Raw genomic sequence first — 23,663 nt, forward strand, 5'->3', positions numbered from 1 at the left:
AACCCACAAAGGAGCTTTTAAAATTAACCGCCTTCAATTCGGCATCTCTGCAGCCCCAGGGATCTTCCAAGAAATCATGGAAAAAACACTGAAAGGGATCCCTGGGGTCTGTCCGTATTTCGACGTCTTAATTGCAGGGAAATCAGAAAACGATTTAGCTGACAAATTAACAAAGGTGCTCCTTAGATTCAGGGAGGCTGGCCTTAAACTAAGACGAGACAAATGCTCCATAGGGGTGCCCTCAACAGAGTTTTTAGGGTTTAAAATTGACGCAAGGGGAATTCACCCCACCGAAACAAAAATTAAAGCCATTAAAACAGCACCAACCCCTAAAAATAAACAGGAACTACAAGCCTTCCTAGGGTTGGTTAATTTTTATCATACCTTCCTGCCTCACAAAGCCTCCATCGCTGAACCCCTCCACAGGTTATTAGATAAAGGAAAACCCTGGATCTGGTAACCTCAGCACGATAAAAGTTTTAATCTCCTAAAAAACTTACTAACTAGCAATGCAATGGTAGCACTGTTCAACGAACAGCTACCCTTATGTCTGGCTTGCGATGCCTCTCCCTACGGCATAGGTGCAGTCCTAAGCCACTTAACTAACGAGGGAACGCAAACCCCTGTAGCGTTCTATTCCAGAATGCTGTCAAAACCTGAGCGCAATTACGCTCAGATTGATAAAGAGGCTTTAGCTATAGTGGCCAGCGTAAAAAAGTTTCATGACTACCTATACGGCCGACATTTCACCATTTTTACGGACCATAAGCCCCTATTAGGAATCTTTACAGTAAACAAACTAACGCCCCAAATATTATCTCCCCGCATCCTGAGATGGTCCACCTTTTTGTCAGCCTATTCATTCGATTTAGAATACAAACCAGGGAAAACCATGGGCCATGCTGACGGCCTGAGCAGACTGCCCCAACCAATAATCGACCCAGACTCAGCACCAGCTGGGAAGATACTGGCTATTTCAGATCTGCCTGAATGTCCATTATCGGTTAAGGACATTTCTGCAGGCACTGCTGCAGACAAAACACTAGGCAGAGTCTTAGGCTATGTCACGTCTGGCTGGCAATCCACACCCCCAGACCCAGAATTCCAACATTACATTTTAAAGCAAAAGGAATTATCCACCCATCAAGGATGTTTACTATGGGGCAGCAGGGTAATCATACCTGAAAAACACAGACTTAAGGTATTAGAAAGCCTCCATGATGGTCACCCTGGGACCGTCAAAATGAAGGCTCTGGCCAGAAGCTGTGTCTGGTGGCCAGGATTAGACAAGCAAATTGAAACGCATGTAGCCAGCTGCTATTCCTGCCAACTTGTCAGAGCAGCCCAGCCCCAGGCTCCCATACACAGATGGGAAACTACAAAGACACCCTGGTCACGTATCCACATAGACTATGCAGGTCCATTCCAGGGACAATCATTCCTAATAGTCATGGATAGCTATTCGAGATGGCTGGAGGTGGCACCAGTGACTAGCACGACTTCAGCAGCCACAATACAAGTTTTAAGGGGGTTGTTCGCAACACATGGGCTTCCGGATGTAATAGTCTCCGATAACGGCCCCCAATTTACTTCCTACGAATTCCAGAGTTTCACAACGGCGAACTCTATTAGGCACACCACCACGGCTTGGTTTCACCCATCCACGAACGGCTTGGCAGAGGTGATGGTGAAATCAACAAAAGAGGCACTGCGGAAAATCATCTCCGGCAACTGGCACCGCAGACTTGCTCAATTCCTATTATCGCAACACACCACCCCATGCACAACTACAGGAAAGTCTCCGGCAGAGCTTCGCTGGGGCAAAAGACTAACTACCAGACTGGACCGTCTACATCCTGACAGATCCCCTCCAGACCCAGAACTGCCCCTCCAGCACAGGACTCTCAGCACAGGGCAAGCTGTCTGGGCAAGGAACTACGGAGGGGGCAACAAATGGACACAGGGGGTTGTCATTGAACAAACTGGTCCCCTATCATACATCATAGACACAGGACACAATTCCCACATCTGCAGACACATCGACCAACTTCGGCGTCGCAGCCCTCAAAATATAGGGGAAAGGGGGAACGACGAAATGGAGGCAGAAGCCCCGCCGCAAACACTTTCACGCCAAAACCCCCCCGATCATAATGTACCACTTCAAGACCCCGCTCCAAACGACGCTGAAACGACGGAGCCATGCCCCATGCCCCCTGAGCCAGACCTCGATACGCCTGGGGAAAGAGAACAACCAGCTGAGACAACCCCCCGGCGCTCCGAAAGAATAAAAAGACCCCCCGCCTACTTAAAAGACTTCGAATGGGGAAACCCAAAAAAGAAACAGTTGGGGAAACATCAACTCAATCAGAGGGAGGGGTAAGGGGTGTTATGTATTCACATATTAATTGTTATGTATTCACATATTAAGGTTATAATAGAGATTAACAGGGCTGAGGTAAAAGCCGCGGCAGCTTTTGACAGCTGTCAAAAGCTGCCGGACAGAACCGCGCAGGCGCCAACCGACTGACAGTTCTGCACGCGCTACCGCTGACAGCTCCGAGCTGTCAAAGTCAGCCGGCTCCGATTGGCCGATACGAACGGCGCGGGAACCCGGCTCAGCCCTGATTGGCTAACCTGTTGACAGCTGCCAGTATAAATAGGAGTCATGTTCTTCTGTTGTTTGCCTGGTTCGTAAATAAAGTTAAGTTCCTTAACTTTGCTGTCTCGCCTGCTTCTTCGCTAAAGCAGGTAAAATAAACAGACAGCAGAAGCTCTTTGCAAACGGTTGCCTCCAGCAACCAGCCCTGCCCACACATTTTGTTACGCAGCCCCCAAGGTGTGGCTTCTCACTGCTTTCTCCTTCTCCCCTGGAGTCGCCCCATTGCCTCCCACTGATCTACTTGTGTGAACTGTCTACATTTATGTGCATGTCTGAGGTCTTCCAGCTGTGCTTCCTCTGAGTCTGACTCAGCCTCCCAGCACAGCTGGCTTTCAGCTTGATCACGAGTGGAGGGGCCAGGTTCTTCCTCACTTTGTAAGTCTTGTAATTCTTCAGAGCCTTCCTCCAACTCTGATGGCTCCCCAGTCCCCTCCTCCTCCTCCTCTGATTCCCCAGACTCAGCTGCCGGGATCACCAGCTGGCTCAAAATCACAACACCTTCTGAGGTTGGTAAAATGAGGACCCTGATTGTTGGGGCAATATGCTGAGTCTCTAAACAGCTTAGAGAGGGTTGTAAAGCACTGTGAAACAGTATATAAGTCTAAGTGCTATTGCTATTGTGGTTATGCCCCCGTTTTCTTGTTTTTTGCTTAATATTGAAAATACTGCCTTCGAGAATCTTTATTCATACTCTTACTATTTAAGGTTTCAATCATGTTCCCCATTTCCCTTCAAAGTCCTCCAACTTATACATGTTTGGTTCCTGCAATCTCTCCTGATATGTTTTGTCTCTCAGAACTTGCACCATTTTTGTTGCCTGTCTTTGGACTCACTCAATCTTATCAATCTTATTTTTTTAGGGATGACCCATAGAATAGAATAGAATAGAATAGAATAGAATAGGATAGGATAGGATAGGATAGGATAGGATAGGATAGGATAGAATAGAATAGAATAGAATAGAATAGAATAGAATAGAATAGAATAGAATAGAATAGAATAGAGCTGGAAGGGACTTTGGAGGTCTTCTAGTCCAGCCCCTTGCTCAAGCAGGAGAACCTAATTTCTCCAGGTATCTTTTTTCTTTGCACAAAGAAAAAGGACCCGTGCTGAGGAAACTAAGTAGTTCCTCTCTGCATTATTTCCCCAAATTAAATCACCTTCAATCTTTGTATTAACTACAGAGGAGGAAAATGTCAGGCATAATATTACAGGGACATATACAACCAATTAAATATAATGAGCCAGTACAGTCATTGGTATTTCGCTAGCCCCAGAGAGCCCCGCTGCTGTTTTTCAAAAAACGTCAGGGCATATTGCAGAGGTATCCTTTTTATTTAGCTTCTCCTACTCTAAGGAAAAGGGCCTGTATGCACAGATGGGGAACTTTGCTGTTCTTTCTGCTACATTCCTGGATCCTAGCTCAGGAACTGCCTGGGATAGCAATTAGTGTTTGACTGTGGAGACCCAGGTTCAAATCCCTCTGTCAGCATGAAATCCACTAGGTGTTATCTGCACTTGTAGGGAAGATGGGCTGAAAAAAAGATGGAGAGACCTGAATGGAATTAGGGCTACTTGGGAGAAAAGACGGGACTAAATGTAACAAATAGAACACAATAAATTTCAACAAAACCAGAACCACATATTATTAGAAACTGTAAGCACGTCTCAGACAAAGAGACAGCTCTCTTTTACTCTCATCCGAAAGATAGGAACACTTTATTTCTATTTATTTGCTGCAATTAACATCAGTCACAATGCTCTAAGGGGATTTAGACTAAAATGCTGTGCTCCTTTTGGCCTGTGCCTGAAAACGGCTGGGCAAAATGAACCCTCCTTCTGCTCCCATAGCTGGTCCCCTCCCTCCCCAGTCCTGGGTGTGTGGGAGGTTTCTGAGCAGAATGATTAAATCTGCAGTGTTCTGCTGAGGTAGATCTTTTTATCTTTGTAAGAAAGTACAGTAAACAAGGTCCATTCACAAGATGACTTCCTGCCCCACAAATCCTTTCACCATCTCCTTCAGCAGTTGCAATCAACTCTCTCTCTCTCTCTCTCTTTCTCTCTCTCTCTCTCTCTCCCTCCCTCCCTCCCTCCCTCTCCCATACACCAACCTGTAGAACAGACATGTCAAACACAAGGCCCAGGGGGCCGGATCCAGCCCGCGAAGTGGTTTCATGCGGCCCGCGAAGCCATCCTGGAAACAGTGAGGGAACGGCCCCTGCTGCCTTGGCCCTGGCCCAGAGACCCTGAGATCTGTCCCACTCCTGCCCAGGCCCCCATAGGCACCCTTGATGCGAATGATGTAGAACTGGCCACGCCCATCCAGTAGGCTACACCCACTCTAGCCATGCCCACCCAGTAGGCCACGCCCACCCAGGCCATACCCACCCGGCCCCCTGAGGGCAACCGCAATGCTGATGTGGCCCTCAATGAAATTGAGTTTGACACCCCTGCTGTAGACCTTTGCCACTGAGTTTGTTAATAACCCTCAAACTCCTTGCAACTGCCTCTCCTATATGATGCTCAAATGGAGCATTTGTCTACTGAAGACTCTAGGGCCCAGTGTACTGTGTGATACAAGATTACACTGCTTCCGTTCTGTTTCCTCTAGTGTCTCCAACTGCTTGACAATAGCTTGGTGCTTAGAAAATACAGAATTAGCCCAGGGAACCCAGCAAACGTTTACCCTGAAGCAAAGATTAAATGGGCATAATTTCTCAATAGCAGGTCACATTGCAATGGGAAATATCTTCCTGGGTATAGAGATTCCAGAATTGTTTACTGACATGCAAGTTACACCTACACTGAAAAAGTAACTTTACAACTGTTGCAGCATCCCCATGATCACACAATGCTCATTTGCAACTTTCACACCTGGATTCCAACGAACAGAGTCCATGGAGGAGACGAGAATAAAACTGAAGTCATGTGATATTTTGTTTAATGACTGTGGTGATTTGATTAATGACTGCAATGGAAGTCAGTTGGTAAATCCATTGCAGCCATGTGATTTCTTGCTTAACAATTGCATCAGTGACAGATTGCTGGTCCCAATTCTGGTCTTTAAGCAAGGTTTACCTGTACTAGTGTGTATATATAAATCTAGTGAAACGTGATACACAATGGAAAACCAATTTTAAAAATTGCATGATAAAATGGATGAAAAACGTCAAAGAGATAACCACTGAAGAAGAGTGGGAACTGTTATGGAAGAACTCCTTAAAATTCACTCCACACTATAATGTCATAAAATATTTTTTAAAATTTGGCATATTTCAATTCCCTGGGAGTCATAGGTCCCAAAACCTAAGCATATTCTGTAAACTACCTCATCTGAGGTACCTGGGTTCAAAAATTGTTGCCCTAATGCACTGTTTTGCCCAACTAAAGGTTTTAGTAGTATACAGACAAATAGCATTAGGGTTCATGGTTTTGGTATCTTGTCTGGCCTACCTCAAAGGACTGATAATATTATAGGAAAACTGGCTTCTATTTGGGTGGCTTTGCTTCTTGTGATGAGAATGGTAGTAATCTCCCTACTTGCTTATTCATTCTATCCACGGTCACACTTGGATTCCTAGACATTCCACAATAAATTCAGTGATCTACAAACATTCATATTAGAAAACTTCTGTTGTGCATTACAGGGAAGAACTATTGCCATATGGCAGGGGTGTCAAACTACTGGCCGCGCCCACCCCATTGCCAGCAATGGCAAAACTGTCCCGATATGTTGCGCGATGTCACATGACATTGCGAGTTTGACATGTCTGTCATGCGGAGTGTTAACCAAGAATTTCTTCCTTCAGTGGGAATATTGTGGCCCATTTGTCAAAAATACAGCTCAGGAATAGGGTGATTTGTGGTCTGCAAAATATGATCATTGGGGAAACAATGATCTATGCCAATCTAAGTAGATTAAATAAGTAGATTAAATAAGATACAATGCAAGTGAATGTTTCAATTTATCAGATAATCTGAGGATTTCCCCATTGAAGTGACTAACTTCTTTCAAAACTTTATTCATTTCTGTACTCTCAAATACACATCCTTCAGAAACTTTAAACTTTTTGTTTCCCTAGCAACCAAGGTATGTGTAAACTGTCAAAGGATTGCATTATATAACCCAGCAGGAACTGACTCTTTTCTCTCTGGATCAATGGGAGCATTTCTCAGCTGTGGTGATAAATAAATGTGCTAAAAATAAAATGGCTTCTAGCTCCTCTGAAGTCCTTGACAGTTTCCCCAAATTTCATGTCTTCTGGAAGCTGTCAAAGAGAGCCGCACTGCAGCAGGGGCTTGGATGCACAACCCGAAGTATGCAAAGTGACAGAACCAATGTGGTGTGGAATTAAGATAAGCAGGGTGCCAGGAAATGTGATGGCACACAGATACCAAGGCATTAGATTAGATCTCACCCTTGTGGTACTGCACAATGCTTTTTCCTGAGTGTATCACAACAATTAATCCAAATGGAATCAAATCATCTGTAATAACCCCCCTAGCTCTTAAAACCTTCTGATTTGATAGTTTACCATAATGTAGACAAGAACAAACAAAGAGATTGGACCAGGAACTGTAGCAATAGCACTAGCACTTAGACTTATATACCGCTTCACAGTGCTTTACAGTCCTGTCTAAGCAGTTTACAGAGTCAGCATATTTCCCCCCACCAATTTGGGTCCTCATTTTACTGATCTCGGAAGGATGAAAGGCTGTGTCAACCTTAAGCTGATCAGGATCGAACTCCTGGCTGTGGGCAGAATTAGCCTGCAATACTGCATTCTAACCACTGTGCCACCAGGGCTCTGTAACATGGTTATTCGTAGCACAGTTTCGCAGAGGAACCTTCGAAGTCTAACTTTAGTAAGTTGTCTACCAAAATCCCATCAAAGAGAGTAAAGTATGGAATTGCAAAGCACTTTGCCCTTTTGTTCAGAAATTAACCCCAATACATTCAATTTAACTTTATTTCAGGTAGAGTACACTAGAATAACCTTTTATCATTAAAAAAAAATACTCCTGGAAAGTAGCTGATGAAGCACTATGCATATGGGAAGAAGAAGAAGAGGGAACAGCCTCATATGTCAACAACTGAATATTCTGGAATTCAAGGCTAGCAGAAGGTGTCTTCCTTTCAATACAAACACAAAATGCCTCTGCACCCATACTGCTGTGGGTCTTATTTATAGCTTAGGAAGCTGGCCCTATAGCACTTGGATCAGTTCTCTCTCTAAATGAAAAGATGCAAGGGCAGTCTTTAGCATTTCTGTTGCAAGTGTGGGGTATGGGAATTCCCACTTTATCATGCCTTCAAGCTCCTGGGGTTTCCCTCCTCCTGTCAGAAATGCAGACAATGTGGCAGCCTCATTTCTACCCTACCTTCAAAAAGGTGAAGGGTAGCTTTGCCACACATCCCACACTAATTGTTTTCCTTCCTGTAAAGGGAAATTCAACTAAGAGAAAGCAGGGGTGGTTCCGAATGGAGCATCCCACTCCTGGCCAGATGGATGAACTCTCTTCTCTCTTAGTTTTCAACCAAAGATTCAAGGACGAGCCCCCCACCCACCCAAACTACTCATACTGCTGTATAAAAGTACAGAACATTGTAAGAGGGCCTAGCCAGCAGATGAGCAGAAGAGGCCAAAGTCTAAGCTGGGGACCTAAAATGTATATTTGCATTTCCTAGTGATAAACTTCATCCTCTTCTGCAGGTCGCCATTAAATAAGGACTGGCTGAAGAAATGTGCAGTAAAGTGGAGTGATCATACAGAGATGGGACCAATATGCCAGTAGGTCAGGTCATGGGGTTTTTTTCCTCCTGGCTTGGGGAATTTAACTTTCTCGAGTGTCCTCAATTCAGAAAGGTGGAATACAAACCAAAATGTCAATGACAGCAAAGAGAGTCTGCAGCCACAATTGCAATATACCGGTAGTTTGCCAATTTGGATTAATTTTGGCTACCTTAGCAAGCACCAATACAAGTATAAGACTTTGCTATGTTGAATTAATACTGACACGGAAAGATAAGAGTAGAATTCATGAAGCACAAAAGTAGCCAAGAACCGATAAACATTTTTAATTGGTTTACAAGACCAGAAGTATAATGACTCAAGTAGAAATGTAGACAGGGAAGATTAAAGAGGTAATTAATTTATTAAGGGGACAGTTTGATAAGTTGATGGCTGATCAAGTGGCAACTAACTTACGGTATGTTAGACATAATACTTTTTGCAATGCCAATAAACCAGGTAGATGGTTAGCTTATTTGTTAAGGAAGAAGCAAAGGGCTTCTAATATAGATAGAATAGAACATAAGGGTTAAGGTAGTGTACCAGCAGAGTCTTATCAAAAAGACCTTTGTTGATTTTTACTCTAAGTTTTACGCTAGAGATAAGATTAGTGAGGCAGATATTGATGAATATTTGATGAAAGCTAATATTCCTGTTCTTACGCAAGAACAAAAGGAAGAGATGAACCAATTGATAACTGAGGAAGAAATTTTTTCAGCAATTAAACAATTGAAAGTGGGTAAAGTGCCAGGTACGGATGGATTGACTGCTGTGTATTACAAAAATTTACAGTTAGAGATGGTGAAGCCATTAGGGTAATTGTTTCAGACAATTCAAATGGGAGGAGGGGTACCTCCGTCTTGGAAAACTGCTTTTATCTCTTTGATTCCGAAGGAAGACCAGGATGTCACCCAAACAAAAAATTATAGGCCAATATCACTTTTGGACTACAAGATATTTGCTAACGTTCTAGCTAACAGACTAATGAGGGTATTGCAACAAGTAATTCATGGTGATCAAACTGGGTTTATAAGTGGTAGACAAATGAAGAACAATGTGAGGCATATAGTAGATTTGTTGGAATTTTTGGAAAGAAACAATCAGATCCCTGCAGCGTTGATCTTCTTGGATGCTGAAAAAGCCTTTGATCAATTGGATTGGCAATTTTTGTTGAAAGTATTAGATAAAATGAAATTTGGGGATAAATTTTTACAACCAATCAGGGCATTATAACAAAAGCAAACAGCCCGCATAATAGTTAATAATAGTTTGACTGAAGTATGTAACATTGAAAAGGGTACAAGGCAGGGGTGCCCATTGTCACCTTTATTATTTGTTTTAACATTGGAGATATTACTGATTAAAATACGGGGTTCGGACAAAATTAAGGGAATTCAAATTAGAGACCAGGATTATAGATTGAGGGCATTTGCAGATGATCTGGTTGTTACAGTGACTCAGCCTGACTATTCGGTTGTAGAATTGATGGAGATAATAATGCAAATGGGAAAGTTTCTGGATTTAAGGTTAATATACAAAAAACTAAAATGTTGTCTAAGAATATGACAGTATCACAAAAGGCTGTCTTAGAAGAGCTAACGGGATTTGAAATAGTTAAAAGGGTTAAATATTTGGGGATATATTTGTCACCCTCAAATGTAAAGTTATATAAAAATAATTATGAAAAGTTATGGGGAAAAGTTCAAAAAGAATTAGATAGTTGGAAAAAATTACAATTATCTTTATTGGGAAGAATTGCAGCTGTGAAAATGAATGTTTTGCCAAAATTTTTATTTTTATTTCAAATGATACCTATACTTAGAAAGGATTCAAACTTGGAGGAATGGCAAAAAGGTATTACCGTAATAAATTTGTTTGGGCAGGGAAAAGGCCACGAGTTAAATTTAAGATTATGCAGGATACGCGTGAGAGATGTGGTCTTAAAATGCCTAATTTTAAATTATATTATGAAGCTGCTGCTTTGTCAGCGATAAGTGATTGGTTTAATTTAACACAAGCAAGATTACTAAATCTTGAAGGCCATGATTTGTTATTTGGATGGCATGCATACTTATTGTATGATAAGAAGGTGGATAATGTGTTCAAGGTACATATTTTAAGGTATGCTCTGTTGCGAGTTTGGAAAAAGTATAGACACAAGTTAAATTATAAGATACCTATATGGGCAATACCAAAACACGCAATAGAAAATATAAATGTTGGGTTTAAACATGATGTGACTACATATAAGGAAATTTTAAGTTTGGAAAGGAATGTATGGCAATTAAAGCCATATAATATTTTAAGAGAAGAAAAGATTGTACAAACTTGGTTTCAGTATGGGCAATTACAGGCCAGGTGGAAAGAAGACCAGAAAATTGGTTTTTCAATGATTGATGAAAATTTGGTAAAGCAAATTAGAGATCAAGGTCAAGCACATATTAAAAGGATATATCTTGCATTGATAGAAATTGATTCAGAGACAGAACTTGTTAAAGACTGCATGATAAAGTGGGCTCAGAATTTTCAAGAAGTCATTACAATGGATACTTGGGAAAAGATTTGGGTGAGAAATGTAAAATTTATGCAGGCTCAAAACTTAAGAGAGAACTTTTATAAAATGTGTTATAGGTGGCACTTAGATCCTAAAAAATTAGCAAGTATGTATCCGAACTGCCAGCCCAAATGTTGGAGGTGTGGCGGTGAAGATGCAACGTATTTTCATATATGGTGGACCTGTAAAAAGGTTAAAATTTGGAATAAAATTTGGTGGAACATGCAAAAGATATTCAAGAAAAGGATAAAGTTTTGTCCGCAACTGTTTTTACTGGGCATTATTACTGATACTACTGTTGTGGACACTAAGCTGATGTTGAACTTAATTACGGCAGCGAGACTTTTAGTAGCGCAATATTGGAAGAAGGAAGAACTGCTGACTATAGAAGAATGGACTTTAAAAGTCTCCAATCTGGCGGAAATGGCAAAGATCTCAGCGTACTTGAAAGATCAGTCGCAACAGAGATATATTGTGGAGTGGAGAAGATGGATTGATTATATCCAGAATAAATATGGGACTAAAAAGTTTCATCTAGCATTTGAATAAGTATTGATGTGATATTTAAATTGCTTGTAGTTATTTTATAAGAGTTAAAGTGCGATAGATTTAATATTTTATTGTTGTTTGCATAAGGTAGACTATGATTGTTTGTATTTTTATACCCTGTATTGAGGTCTGGGAAGTCGGGGAGGGGGAGGGGAGGGAGGTGTTGGGGAGGGTTGGGGAGAGGGGAGGGGGTTGGGAGGGGTTTTGTCTTTTTAAAAAATGTATTGTAAAACTTTTCAATAAAAAAAAAGTAGAAATGTAGACAGCCAAGCAAAGTGAATTCCAAAGTTAGACTGTTATTATCCCAGGATGTGTTCTTTATCAGAGACGCTGGCATAACATACTATAAATAGGATGTGCTTACTGCTTAGGACCTTTACCAATAATGAAGAGGCATAATGTTTGCATAATATTGGATTGTCTTTAGATATCTACATATCTACAAATATGGCTTATTTTCTTAAAAGTCCAATGTTTTAAATAATCGCAGCTAATGAGTCTTTATTAGCAGTCAGAGGAGACTGAAGAGACAGTAGGTAATGGCAGTGAATTATGAACACAGTAATAGGTTAGTGTAGAACATAAATGTAGAAAATTTTCTGCTAACTAAAGCAACTATGACACATTTATCAAATCACTTTGTATTTTATGGGCTTTTGGAAACATTATTTAGTAAAGAACTTATTTTTTTTGGGGGGGGAACCCTCCTTCACAAACCCAATTCCCAGGAGGAACCGTACTTATATATGAATTGTACACACATGAGAAATACGAAGCTTGCCAAATATCCAAATTACTGCTGCTACCGTAGAATCTTTTCTATTGGATGGGCTAAAAATGTTGGGAAGTCTGATTTAAAATTGTTCTGGGGGCAAAAAAAGTTCCCTATCTCCTATCCTTTTTTGCAGCAAGTTATATTGTCTTGGGTGATTAGCAAAAATTAGTATCAGCACCAGTCTAGTTTCCATGTTTGCTGATGATATAATTAAAAAGCTCCCTTGAAAAGATTCAAGACTTCCCCACCAATCAGTTAGAACTGGAGAAGCTTCTTGAACGAGAAGCAAAATGTTGTCAAAGAAATAATAAAACAAGGAAGTCCAGCTGACTTTTGGAAAAAGCACCTTTGGGACACCATGACCTGGATGGTTGAGAATATCCATAGATGTCTAAAACCTTGTTTTTCAAACTTGGTAATTTTAAGATGTATGGACTTTCAACTCTCAGAATTCCCTAGCCAGCAGTACTAAACCATTCCAATCTTAACCCAGGTGGTGTGTGCACCAATCAGTTTAAAATATGTTCTTTAATATTGGAAATTGGTCACTGTAAAATGAGCAGCATTGAAACTTGGGAGTAAGGAAATAGTGGGGAAAAAGTGGGGGGGGCAAAGATGGACTAAATTTTTGCTTTTTTAATAAGTCAAAATGGATATTGTGTAATGGGAAACTTTAAAACTGAAATTTTAAATTTCAGTTTAGTTGCAATTGTGTGAGATGCAAATAAATGGGATTATAAAATGGTCTGCAGAACTGACTTTGTAAGTCACCTCAAAGCAAAGCATCTGCTATAGTACATACTAATGATTGAAAAGACTTAGTCATCAGAGACTGTTAAGTCTCTTTTCTTACCCTATAGGGCCTTCTCTTCTGCTGAATACTTTTAGCAAGATTTTATGTCCACTTGTTCAACTGAAGGTGACATGAATGTGCAGTAAATAAGATTTGTTTTGAGAACAGCACGTTTCTATGGCAAAATCAGACTTTTTCAGATAGCTTTCAGGAACCTCTGGCTTCTTGCTCAATGAACTGACACCAGCAACTTCCTGTGCCTGTTTAGTTTAGTTTAGGTTACGTCTTACTGTGTTCAATGACTCCCACTCCCTAGTAAGCCTGAATTTTTCTTCAATTCAAAGAGTTATTTTCAGTTGTTTACCCATTCATCTGGAACTAAGTTTGTTTGTTTGTTGCAAAGGCCAAATAAAACAATAAAATATCAGGCTCACTGCCTGCCACTAGAAGCAAATGGGAAATAACGTTTTGCAATACAGTATATTGGTCAAAATCTGGATTTTTCTGTATCTAAACTAACTTGCCCCATCTCCTGGTGGCCAAAAGGCATCTGCCTGGTCATGTTCTGGTCTAAGATGGCATTCAGCTAATCTAACACTGTTACATGTATTCCTATGTTCTTATATCAATATGAAATAAGAAGCTGAATTATATATTTAAAATAATCTTGAAACAGAGACTTAAATTCATGAAAAGGGTAAAGGTGTAAAATAATCAGAACCACAATATAGCCTACATTATTATTGTGCTGCCACCACGTGGCTGTTTTGGGAAATTATACATTATGTTAATTTTGGTCAGCCAAACCCCTATGACATATTTCCTCCTTCACCTGATCATGTGCCTTACACCCCGCCCCTTTCTGGGATGGACTTCCTCCTTCTTCTCCCTGGGGACTCTCCTCCTCCATGACCGGCAGACACACGTGCTCCTCCATGACCGGCAGACACACATGCAGACACTGAGTCGTTACTGTCTTTTGACCTTGGAATACCGTCCATACATCATCTGTCTACACCTTGTCTGCTGTAATCTCATCTGCATGCAAATAAAGGTATTTCTGGATGATCAAGGTATTTCATGAGTTCTGCTATCTGGAAAGAATTGTTAATAGTGATAACATCTGCCTATACAGACCAGCACAGGGGTCTTAACAAAGGGATCAATCACAATACAGCAGTTTGATCCAGAATAATTATGTCTTTAACAGCAAACCCATTGCAGAAATGATATTATGAAAAAGAGAGTATTTTTTCAATATGGTGGCACCACTAGCTACTAAGTGCTGCAGATCAGCACTGATTCATAAGAGTTGGCTCAGATGTTGTCAACCCTACTATTTGCTCCTTCTTACATTGGAGTTTTGTTTTTTAACTTTGGAACTCTCTGCTATAATCCATTTGGACATAAATAGCATCTCAACAGTGGCAATCTAACTAGATAAATTATTTAAGGAGCTGGTTCCCAAATGTACCCTCCCCAGCGCTCTCTGTATTCCTGCCATGCCAACATCACTGTGATAAGATTGAGCATGAATGTGGGCCACGATGAAGCTATCGCACATGCAGCGATGTGAGCATTGGTTTCCACCCTGAACCCTCTAATATTAAGTCCAAGTCTTGAGAACAGCCAAATATTTTTTCCTGCAGGCATTCAGGCCAAATGCACAAGTGTCTCTTCAGACTCCGGGCAAAGAATACCTGAGTTACGGGTGAAGTCTGGGTGAAAAGTACTATAGGTCCAAATCTCAGAAAGTTAAAGACTGATGTCCTAGAAACATTTTTCTTACAGTGCCCTCAATCAGTCAGCCACACTGCTAATGAAGCAGACATGTAGCGATAACAATGCAGCCTAGAGAAGGTGAGGCAGCATGAGAAAAAAGCCACTGCAAATCTGTTTGTTTAAAGGAATCTCATTATTCAGGTGAGGACAAAGAGAAGGCTTATATTCACAATCAATATGTGTCATTATCCTTCCGCTCATAAGAAAATCCTTTCCTGAAGAATTAATTAGGATAGGGATAGAAGAAATAGAACATATAAAAAGTTGATGTTTCATTTCCCAATGTTGTTGAGGAGTCCACCTATTCATTTTCTAATTTTAATGGGAACAATCTGCATATTATGATGAAATCTAACATGGCTTTTAAGAGATAGGCATGTGCATCTCATAGTTCCATGTACATAAAGGCCAAGGGTAATTCCTGATTCAGAAAAATCTACATCACTCTGCTAGGTCATAAATTAGTACTTATGAATTACAGTGGCTATACATACGCGAACCTGCTTCACATGTTTATTAAGCTTAACATGATAAGAGCTATCATAAATGATTGTAACTGTTTATCTGTCATTTGGTGTGTTCACTTAACACATTTGCTAGGATAAGAGCTGTGGGTGGCGCAGTGGTTAGAATGGAGTACTGCAGGCTACTTATGCTGATTCCTGGCTGCCAGCAGTTTGGTAGTTCAATTCTCAGCGGCTCAAAGTTGACTCAGCCTTCCATCCTTCAGAGGTCGGTAAAATGAGGACCCAGATTGTTGGGGGCAATTTGCTAACTCTGTTAACTTCTTAGAAAGGGCTATAAAGCACTGTGAAGCGGTGTATAGTTCTAAGTGTTGCTGCTACTGCTATTTATTACTGCTTGTCATAATTTAATCCAAAACCCCCATTTGGTTTCTTCCTGATAATGGCTTTTTTAAAGTTTTGCATGCAGTCTGCCAGGGACTTCCACTCAGTGAAAGAATGAAGAGAAACACAAAAGCCATGTTTTCATTTAGGCTTGTTAGCAACAATGTAGTGCAGACATGTCAAACACAAGGCCCAGGGGCCGGATCTGGCCCACGAAGTGGTTTCATGTGGCCCGCAAAGCCATCCTGGAAACAGTGAGGGAATGGCCCCCACTGCCTTGGCCCTGGCCCAGAGATCCTCCTTCTGCCAGAGACCCTCAGATCTGTCCCACTCCTGCCCAGGCCCCCGTAGGCACCCTTGATGCGAACGATGTAGAGCTGGCCACGCCCACCCAGTAGGCCATACGCACTCTAGCCACGCCCAACCAGTAAGCCACGCCCACCCAGGCCACACCCACCTGGCCCCTTGAGGGCAACCGCAATGCTGATGCTAGTGGCGTAGCGTGGGGGGTGCAGGGGGGGCCGGCCGCACCGGGCGCAACATCTGGGGGGGCGCGCTCGCACTGAGCTGCTCAGGGAGCCCCAAGGGCTGCACAGAGTTGGCTTGGCTCCGCTCTCGAGCTGCTCTTTCTTGCAAAGCGAAATGAGTCCGGCAGGTGAGATGGGCGGCCACATAAACTGAATAAAATAAATAGAAGCGGCCAACTCTCCACCCAGGCTCAGGCCAACCGCAAGCACCCCGCAGGCGCCCTGGCAGGTTTGGCCGAGCGAAGACGGACCCGCTGGCTGGCCGGCCTAGCTTCGTGCGCATGCGTGGCTTTATTTAGCGGGGCTCACGTGCGAGCTTGAATGCAGCGGCTCTTGCAGGTCGGAGCCCCGCCCAGCCGCCCTCGAGAGGGACCCGGAAGCATCTCGCATGCGCGCGACTCTTCTTGGAAAGTCTACGCCGCTGCGGGGCGCATCTTTTCAGCAGTGCCGTGACGTCACCGCCCGCCCGCCCCTCTATTTCCGCTTCCGGTTGCCTTGCCCCGGGTGCTGACAACCCACGCTACGCCACTGGCTGATGCAGCCCTCAATGAAATTGAGTTTGACACCCCTGATGTAGTGGTAGCCAGAAAAAGTCAATACTGTAGTTAATCAATGAACTGCACCAAATAGTGGGGTGAACTTTCAGCCATTGGTAAACCACAGTAAATGAAATAAAATGAAGTAAATGAGATCTGTAACCAAGGATTTGTAAGTGGCTGTAGGGTTCCTACCATTCTAGCCCAGAGAATACCTGAATGCTGGAGAGCATTAGATTTTTTTATATGAACCTCTGAATATCATAGCCCCCCTCCACATATAATTACTTGGAACAATGTGCATGAACCCCAAGTCAGCCAGGAAAAGGAAAGTGGTGAAATCCATTTCTAAATCTGAGTTTCTTGACATTTATATTTGGGGAAACTCTATTTAGTCTATGTTTTTTGAACTACTGAAGCCATCTACCTTGTAAGTCACAATACCATTTCTTATGCCTCAACAGACCTGGTTGAAAATTGTTAAAATAATTCAGTTTTAACATGAATTTTGAAGTAGAAATGTGAAAAGACTAAAGAATTCTAATCTAGAATGTTACAAAAGTCTGATGTACTCTTGGTCAAACTTGTTCAACCTGATTGTTTTGACAACTACAAAATTATTACCTAAAAAAACAGTATTATCAACTTACTACTTAGCTCCAAATAAACACAAAAGGCTGTATTTTTTATTCGCTTCTAAGCAGATTCTGACAAAATTGGCAGGCAAAATAGAATGGAAAGGAACTTGCCAAATTTAATCAAATCAGTTCAGGGCTTTAAAAGCAACGGTCCTTTAAACTCTGGATTAGAAAAGACTGTAGACGAAAACAGAATAAAACTCTTATTAAGTGAAGCACGATGTTAAATGAGATATATCAGGCAAAAAAATAAAAATAAACCCTGTTTAATGCAGCAAGCTAAAATCACTAACAGCCAGCCTAGTATAGGAAGAAGTGCTGGAGTTTGCCAACCAAAACAAGAACACTTTGGCCAAAATCCTATTAAAAACAGTCTTGTCCTATCTTGTGACAATATTGAGAGTGGGGTGGGCTGTTTTTGCTTACCTGATTATTAAATGGACTCATATCTGAAGATCCAAAATTCAGTCACTGAAATTTAATCACTTCTGTGGGTTCAAAGCCAAATGCTGATTGCACAGAATGATGAAATGGTAGGTAGACCACAAGGAATCTAAAATGGTCTCTGATTATCAGTTGCTTCAATCGTATGCTGAGGCCTGGCAATCAGAGCTTCTAATGGAAACTCCCCAGATATCTTATCCCCGCGGGGAATTCTGGGACTGTTCTGGATCACATTGCAGGCTCCTCTAAAAAGCACAGTGACTATGAAGTAAACGGTTACAGTATTAACATGAAAAGAACAATCAATGCCAGGCATGGCAGAGTAAATCAAAAAGGCTGCAGTAACTTTTGCAGATTAATACAAGCCACCTGGAGAAGTGGTGTATTACTGTATTCCTTCATGTCTGTGAAAAGCATTTTTTCTTCATAGCCCCATCCTTGTGCCCTAAAGCAGCAGAGCCCTAAGCGGAACCAGACCTTTGTGGAGATCTAGATCACGGGTGTCAAACTTGTCACGTTACGTGACGTGTCACAACGTATCGCGACTCTTTTTGCATTGCCAGCAATGGGGTGGGCATGGCTTCAGTATGATGAAACCGGCCCGTGGGGCTGGCAGTTTGACACCCCTGATCTAGATCCAAACGAAGATCAAAGTGAAATGATTCCATTTTATACCAGACATCCCCCAATTATTCCTCTTTGCCTCTGGTTTCAAGGATTGCTTGAACGTAATGTACCTCTCTAACATCTGAATGCCACTGAAACCAACAGGTTGGATCAATCCCCAAGAGGATGGATTCTGCCAAGGAACTGGGTAAAGGAAAAAATGGCCAGCTGAACTTCAGATCATTTTATCTGCTATATCGTTTGATGACTCTGAGGCACTCAACAACTCAACAAGACTAGTTAGCAAATGTATCATGTTATATGGCTTTTATAATCTCTTGAACTATGAGAATACATGAAAAAAATCATTGGTTCTCTCTCTCTCTCTCCCTCTCTCTGTAACTTTTAGTTCCTTCAATAATTTTGGGAAAATTAGTTCATGAGGAAAATCTTGATCTTTCCAAACAAAAAACTGAGAATTCAATGAAACCGCATCAGCCAAGTATTGTGAGAAAACCATGAACATATTTGCTTAACATTATCTGTTTTGTTTAGGAATAAAACTCCTCAGTGAACATGTATAATCCTCATTTTCCTGTCTGTTTCAGGGCATTCTGGTTTACAGTCTATGATTCTATACGCCACCATAGATAAACAACATGTAAGCTTTGAAGCAGTTATGGGCAGCCAATATTAAAAACTTTAATATGGGATAGCAGAATAATCATAGCTCATTATACCAGTCGTAATTATGTATTATTTTTTAAAAAAAAACAAATTATGCAAAGCATTTGCAATTAAAAAAACAAACAAAAGTTTATTGAATAAAGTAAGACCAAATTAATCAAAATCAAGCTGAGCCATTTGAACTTGCACTGACCACGTGTAACGTGGGGTGACTCCTTTAGAAATCGTTTATGCATTTCACCATAGGTGGAAAAACAGCAGAAATGGACTTGGTCCTCTCCAAAAGTGGCAACTCCTGGAATTCCCAAGTAGCTTAACTTTCATTATATGTTGTAATCCCAATGCAGTTGGGGGGGAGTCAGATTGAGAAAAGGCTACGCAGCCATTCACATCTGACCCTTGGCTACAACACGTTTGACTCTGTTTCAGATTAGTAAACAGATAAGATTTACCGCCAGCAGTGAAGACATTCTGATGCTACTAAAACAGGAGATCAAATCTGGGATTATAGGTGGTCCTCATTTAACGATCCTAATTGGGATCGGAATTTCCATCACTAAGCAATGCAGTCATTAGGCAAAACATTACATGGCCGCCTCATTTACTGATAGCACTTTCAGTAGTCCTGGCTGTGGTAGCTATCATAGGGCACATCATTGTTAGGTGAGAATGAGACCTCACACTTGAACAACTTGCCTCCAGAAGTTGTGAATGCTCCAACACTGGAAGTTTTTAAGAAGGGATTGGACAACCATTTGTCTGAAAGGGTATAGGTTTTCTGCCTGAGCAAAGGGTTAGTCTAGAAGACCTCCAAGGTCCCTTCCAATTCTGTTGTTCTGTTATTCTTACTTACTAACTTTTTCCCTGCCATGCTCACTTCTTCACCCGCCTATCTCCCCTCAACTTTCTCTTTTTTAACACATAGTGTGTTTGTTTCCTGAGGTGGTAGAATACAGGGCAGCAGGGTGACAGAGTGCAGGGCAGCCAAAACAGCAGAGGGGGATTTTTAAAAATTATAATTGTAAATGCGGAGAGTGCTGTCAAGCGCCTGAATTTTGGACATGTGATCGTCTGGGCACTGAAACAGCCATAACTTTAAGGACCATTCAGAAGTACCATTAGTTCCAAGTTACAACTTAGAATGGTTGTTAAACAAATTATCATTAAGCTACATAAAGGATTTAATACTTTAGGATATACTGTACTTCCTGAAATTTCTCAGTAGGTGCAGTATGCAGCTAACTTTGTTTGGGGCTGGAAACTAAGCAGGGTCAGGATTAATTATAATTATAATGAGGAACTCCAACAAGGACTTTGCTGAATTAGTAGTTGGATGGGAAACCATCAGGAACAGTGATTACAGTGAGCATATAAGAACGCAGTGGCAATGTAAACTGTAGGAGTTACGTTCGACAGACAAACAATAAAGAGAAATTATCTGCCTTAAAGAAAGTCAGATCAATTCAACATTAAAGATCTGCTCAGATTCTGGAATTAAATGTAATTGGGGCCAAAAATCTATTTTAAGATGAAATTATTTATCCAGCTAAATATACTTATATCATACAGCATCTTCAAGATTTAAGCACTTGCACGCACGAATGAAAAAGCCTTGTGTAATGCAGTCTGAGGAATCGTTAGCCACCAAGGATGAGTGGGTGGAGAAACTTACCCTAGAAATGCCAACAATCTGCTCATCTGGAAGTAAACTGATGCGCACAAAACAGGATTCAAAATTAACATCTTCCTTCTCCATCAGATCTTTTCCCTGCAGCAAGGTGATATGCAGGGTATTCGAATTCACATTGTATTCCATGTTAACTTCAATTTGTCCCACTATGAATTCCTGGCCAAAGTTATTTCCAATGGAGGAGACAGAAGTTAGTGAGTCAGTGGAGACTGATTTTTTCAATGGCCCGTAAGGAGTCAGCTCGAGGTCTTTGTTCATCAGCTCCAAGGTGCCCAACTCATTAATATTTTCAAAGGCATCATCCGTTTTCAAGCTTTGCTTGCAGACAGGAGATATTCTTTCTCCTGGCTTTCGAAAATTGCTTGCTGCCCTCTGCAAACAATAAGAAGAAAAAGAAAGCTAGTCAGAGATCAGGGTTAACCTGCACTTCAGAGTGCTGAATGTAGAACATACAATTTTAATTATTTATAAACATAGGCTGGCAGAAAGAAAATGTTAAGAACAAAATGGAAAAAAAAACATTCCATATATCGTGAGAATAAGTTTTCACATTATGAAAAACTGACATCCCCATCCAGAACATTCTCTTAGTTAAAATGAGATTTTTTTAAAAAAGAAAATTACAGCTGAATTAAAAGTTGGGTCTTCCAGGTGTTCATTGCATAGTTGTTTGTCACTTCAAGCATTATGACTGATTTTTAGGAAGTGCTACTAGCATTACTACAATATCATCACAAATAACAATGGTAAGAGATTAACTACATTGTTGATACTGAGAGTGCTGCCCATTTCATTAATACTTCTGGTCCTGTGGAAGGCTCAGATGACTGATGGTGGTTCTCTTAAGTCTAATTTATTTTTAAAACTGTATGAACACGTTGGGGGTTTCTTTTTGGGGTAGGTATAAAGGTATAGTAAAGTTAGCTTCACAAGAGCTCTGAATTCAGAAAAGAACAAAGACCAAGATGGTGTCTTAAATAATGAATATATACTAATATTAGTCTTTGCAGGTATGACACAGTTGCATTTTCTTCATTGTTGCCTGCATTCTTTCTCTCTGAAAACACACATTTGTTTTCTCAAAGCTGCAAAGAAGCTTCCTGGATGAGAAGCAAAACGTCTTCAAAGAAAAACAAGGAAGTCCAGCTGCCTCTTGAAAAACCACCTTTGGGACAACCGTGACCTGGTTGTCTGAGAATCTCCATAAACACGTTTATTTTCTGTTGCCAGTTTTATTCCTCCCATTTCTTTTTAGTGCACATTACCTTTATGGACTACATTTAATACTATCAATATTTATGTAGAGATCTATACACTCTTTTGGAAAAAAAATGATTTTAAATTTAAGTTCTAGAGGAGAAAACAAACGAGAGTCTCCAGAAAATGACCTAGAAGAAAAACTCTGTGTATGCAACATTGTTTAAACTGTGTCTGAAACTGTGGCGTCTGTAGATAATGCCTTACTGAGAGTCAGATTGGTGCAAATAGCTTAGTTCTGTCTACATTAAATAGCAGCAGCTCATCGGAGATTTAGGTTAGGGTCTTCCCAGATCTATCCTGACAAGAACTAAAATGGAGATATTCCACATGCCAAACTCACATTCTACTACTAGACTACAACTGTTTCTAGTGCTTGTTAACTTAATTAAAAAATCACTAACATCAGCAATTCTCCCCGCAACTTTTGCACAATGCAAAAAAAATCAAGATTCTGAAATAAAAATACCTCTCTTGCCTTCAGACATCTGCACACATATAGACAGGTAATCTTCACTCTGCTACATAATGTAAAATTAGAATTAGGCTTCACCTTTTAAAACTCTCATCTGTGAGGCCCTATATTAATTCTGACTGAAGATCAATAATCCAACAATACACAGCCTCAGGTTTTCATTTGTTTGCCAATGTTAACAACTTTACTGAAGGCTTCAAAACTGCATCTAACCTCTGCTTCCTGCTTTGCCATGTTCCTACCTCTCTGCTTGCCTATGCTTTGGATATCAAAATAAAAACGTTTTGTTATACCCATTCATCAGCCAAACTATGGAGAGAAAAAAGGCAAAAATGTATTTTGGAAGGAAATGTATTATCTCATAACATTCCCACAAACCTATTCCCAGAGGACTGTCTAAGCTACTTTATTTATGTACTCCCAAAGAAAAATAGGCCAAAATATTCATGGAGTAACATAACTGTATTATTTGTTAGGCATTTATAAGGAAACATCCAAGAAAAATCTGACCATGGTCATTGTTTCACTGAATTCAAGCCTACATTCTGTAGTGTTGGTTTTAGGGATTTGGAAAGGAGGTTGTTGAATGGCCAGAAAAAAAATAGTTGGAATTCATCAAACGTATTGGTCAACTCTCCGTTGATCATCACTAGGGAGACTTAAATTGTTGCCTCTACTTAAGATCATATTGCATTACTTTATTTATTTTTTATGTAAAAAACCTGGAGAATTTCTTTTTTACTTCTCTGGTTTTTATTTTTTGGAATACAGTTTAACGTTTACAAAGAGCAGGATCTTTTCTACCATGGGCTTTGGCTAGCTAGAAACCAGTTGTAAGTATAATTGCAAATTTGCAGTACCTTCTTCTCTAAAGTTAAATCAAGACTCTCTTCTTTCTATAATATATCCTATCCTATCTAATTGTCAAAATCTCAGATCTTAAGTTCATTTTTTTTGGTTTGCACAAAAAGTCCATAAGAGGTTTCCAGTCAGCAGTAAGCACAAATAATATCATTTCTGTAATCAAACAAGCCAGTTTGGGAATCAATGT

The 23,663-nt window shown here is 40.8% G+C and overlaps 1 protein-coding gene across 1 annotated transcript in view; it reads right to left on the reverse strand.

Annotated features, from left to right (window-relative positions):
* SYT12 (synaptotagmin 12) overlaps nucleotides 1-23,663 on the reverse strand; it is a gene marked incomplete at its 5' end in the record, with an annotated part of 50,452 nt that overhangs the window by 23,745 nt on the left and 3,044 nt on the right. Inside the window, one exon of the mRNA XM_083349002.1 lies at nucleotides 20,863-21,252. Coding sequence (XP_083205128.1) covers nucleotides 20,863-21,252 — 390 coding nt within the window. The remainder of the gene's footprint in view (nucleotides 1-20,862; nucleotides 21,253-23,663) is intronic.

This window comes from Vipera ursinii (genome assembly GCF_947247035.1).
Source record: "Vipera ursinii genome assembly, chromosome: 1".
In the NCBI taxonomy this organism is placed as follows: Eukaryota; Metazoa; Chordata; class Lepidosauria; order Squamata; family Viperidae; genus Vipera; species Vipera ursinii.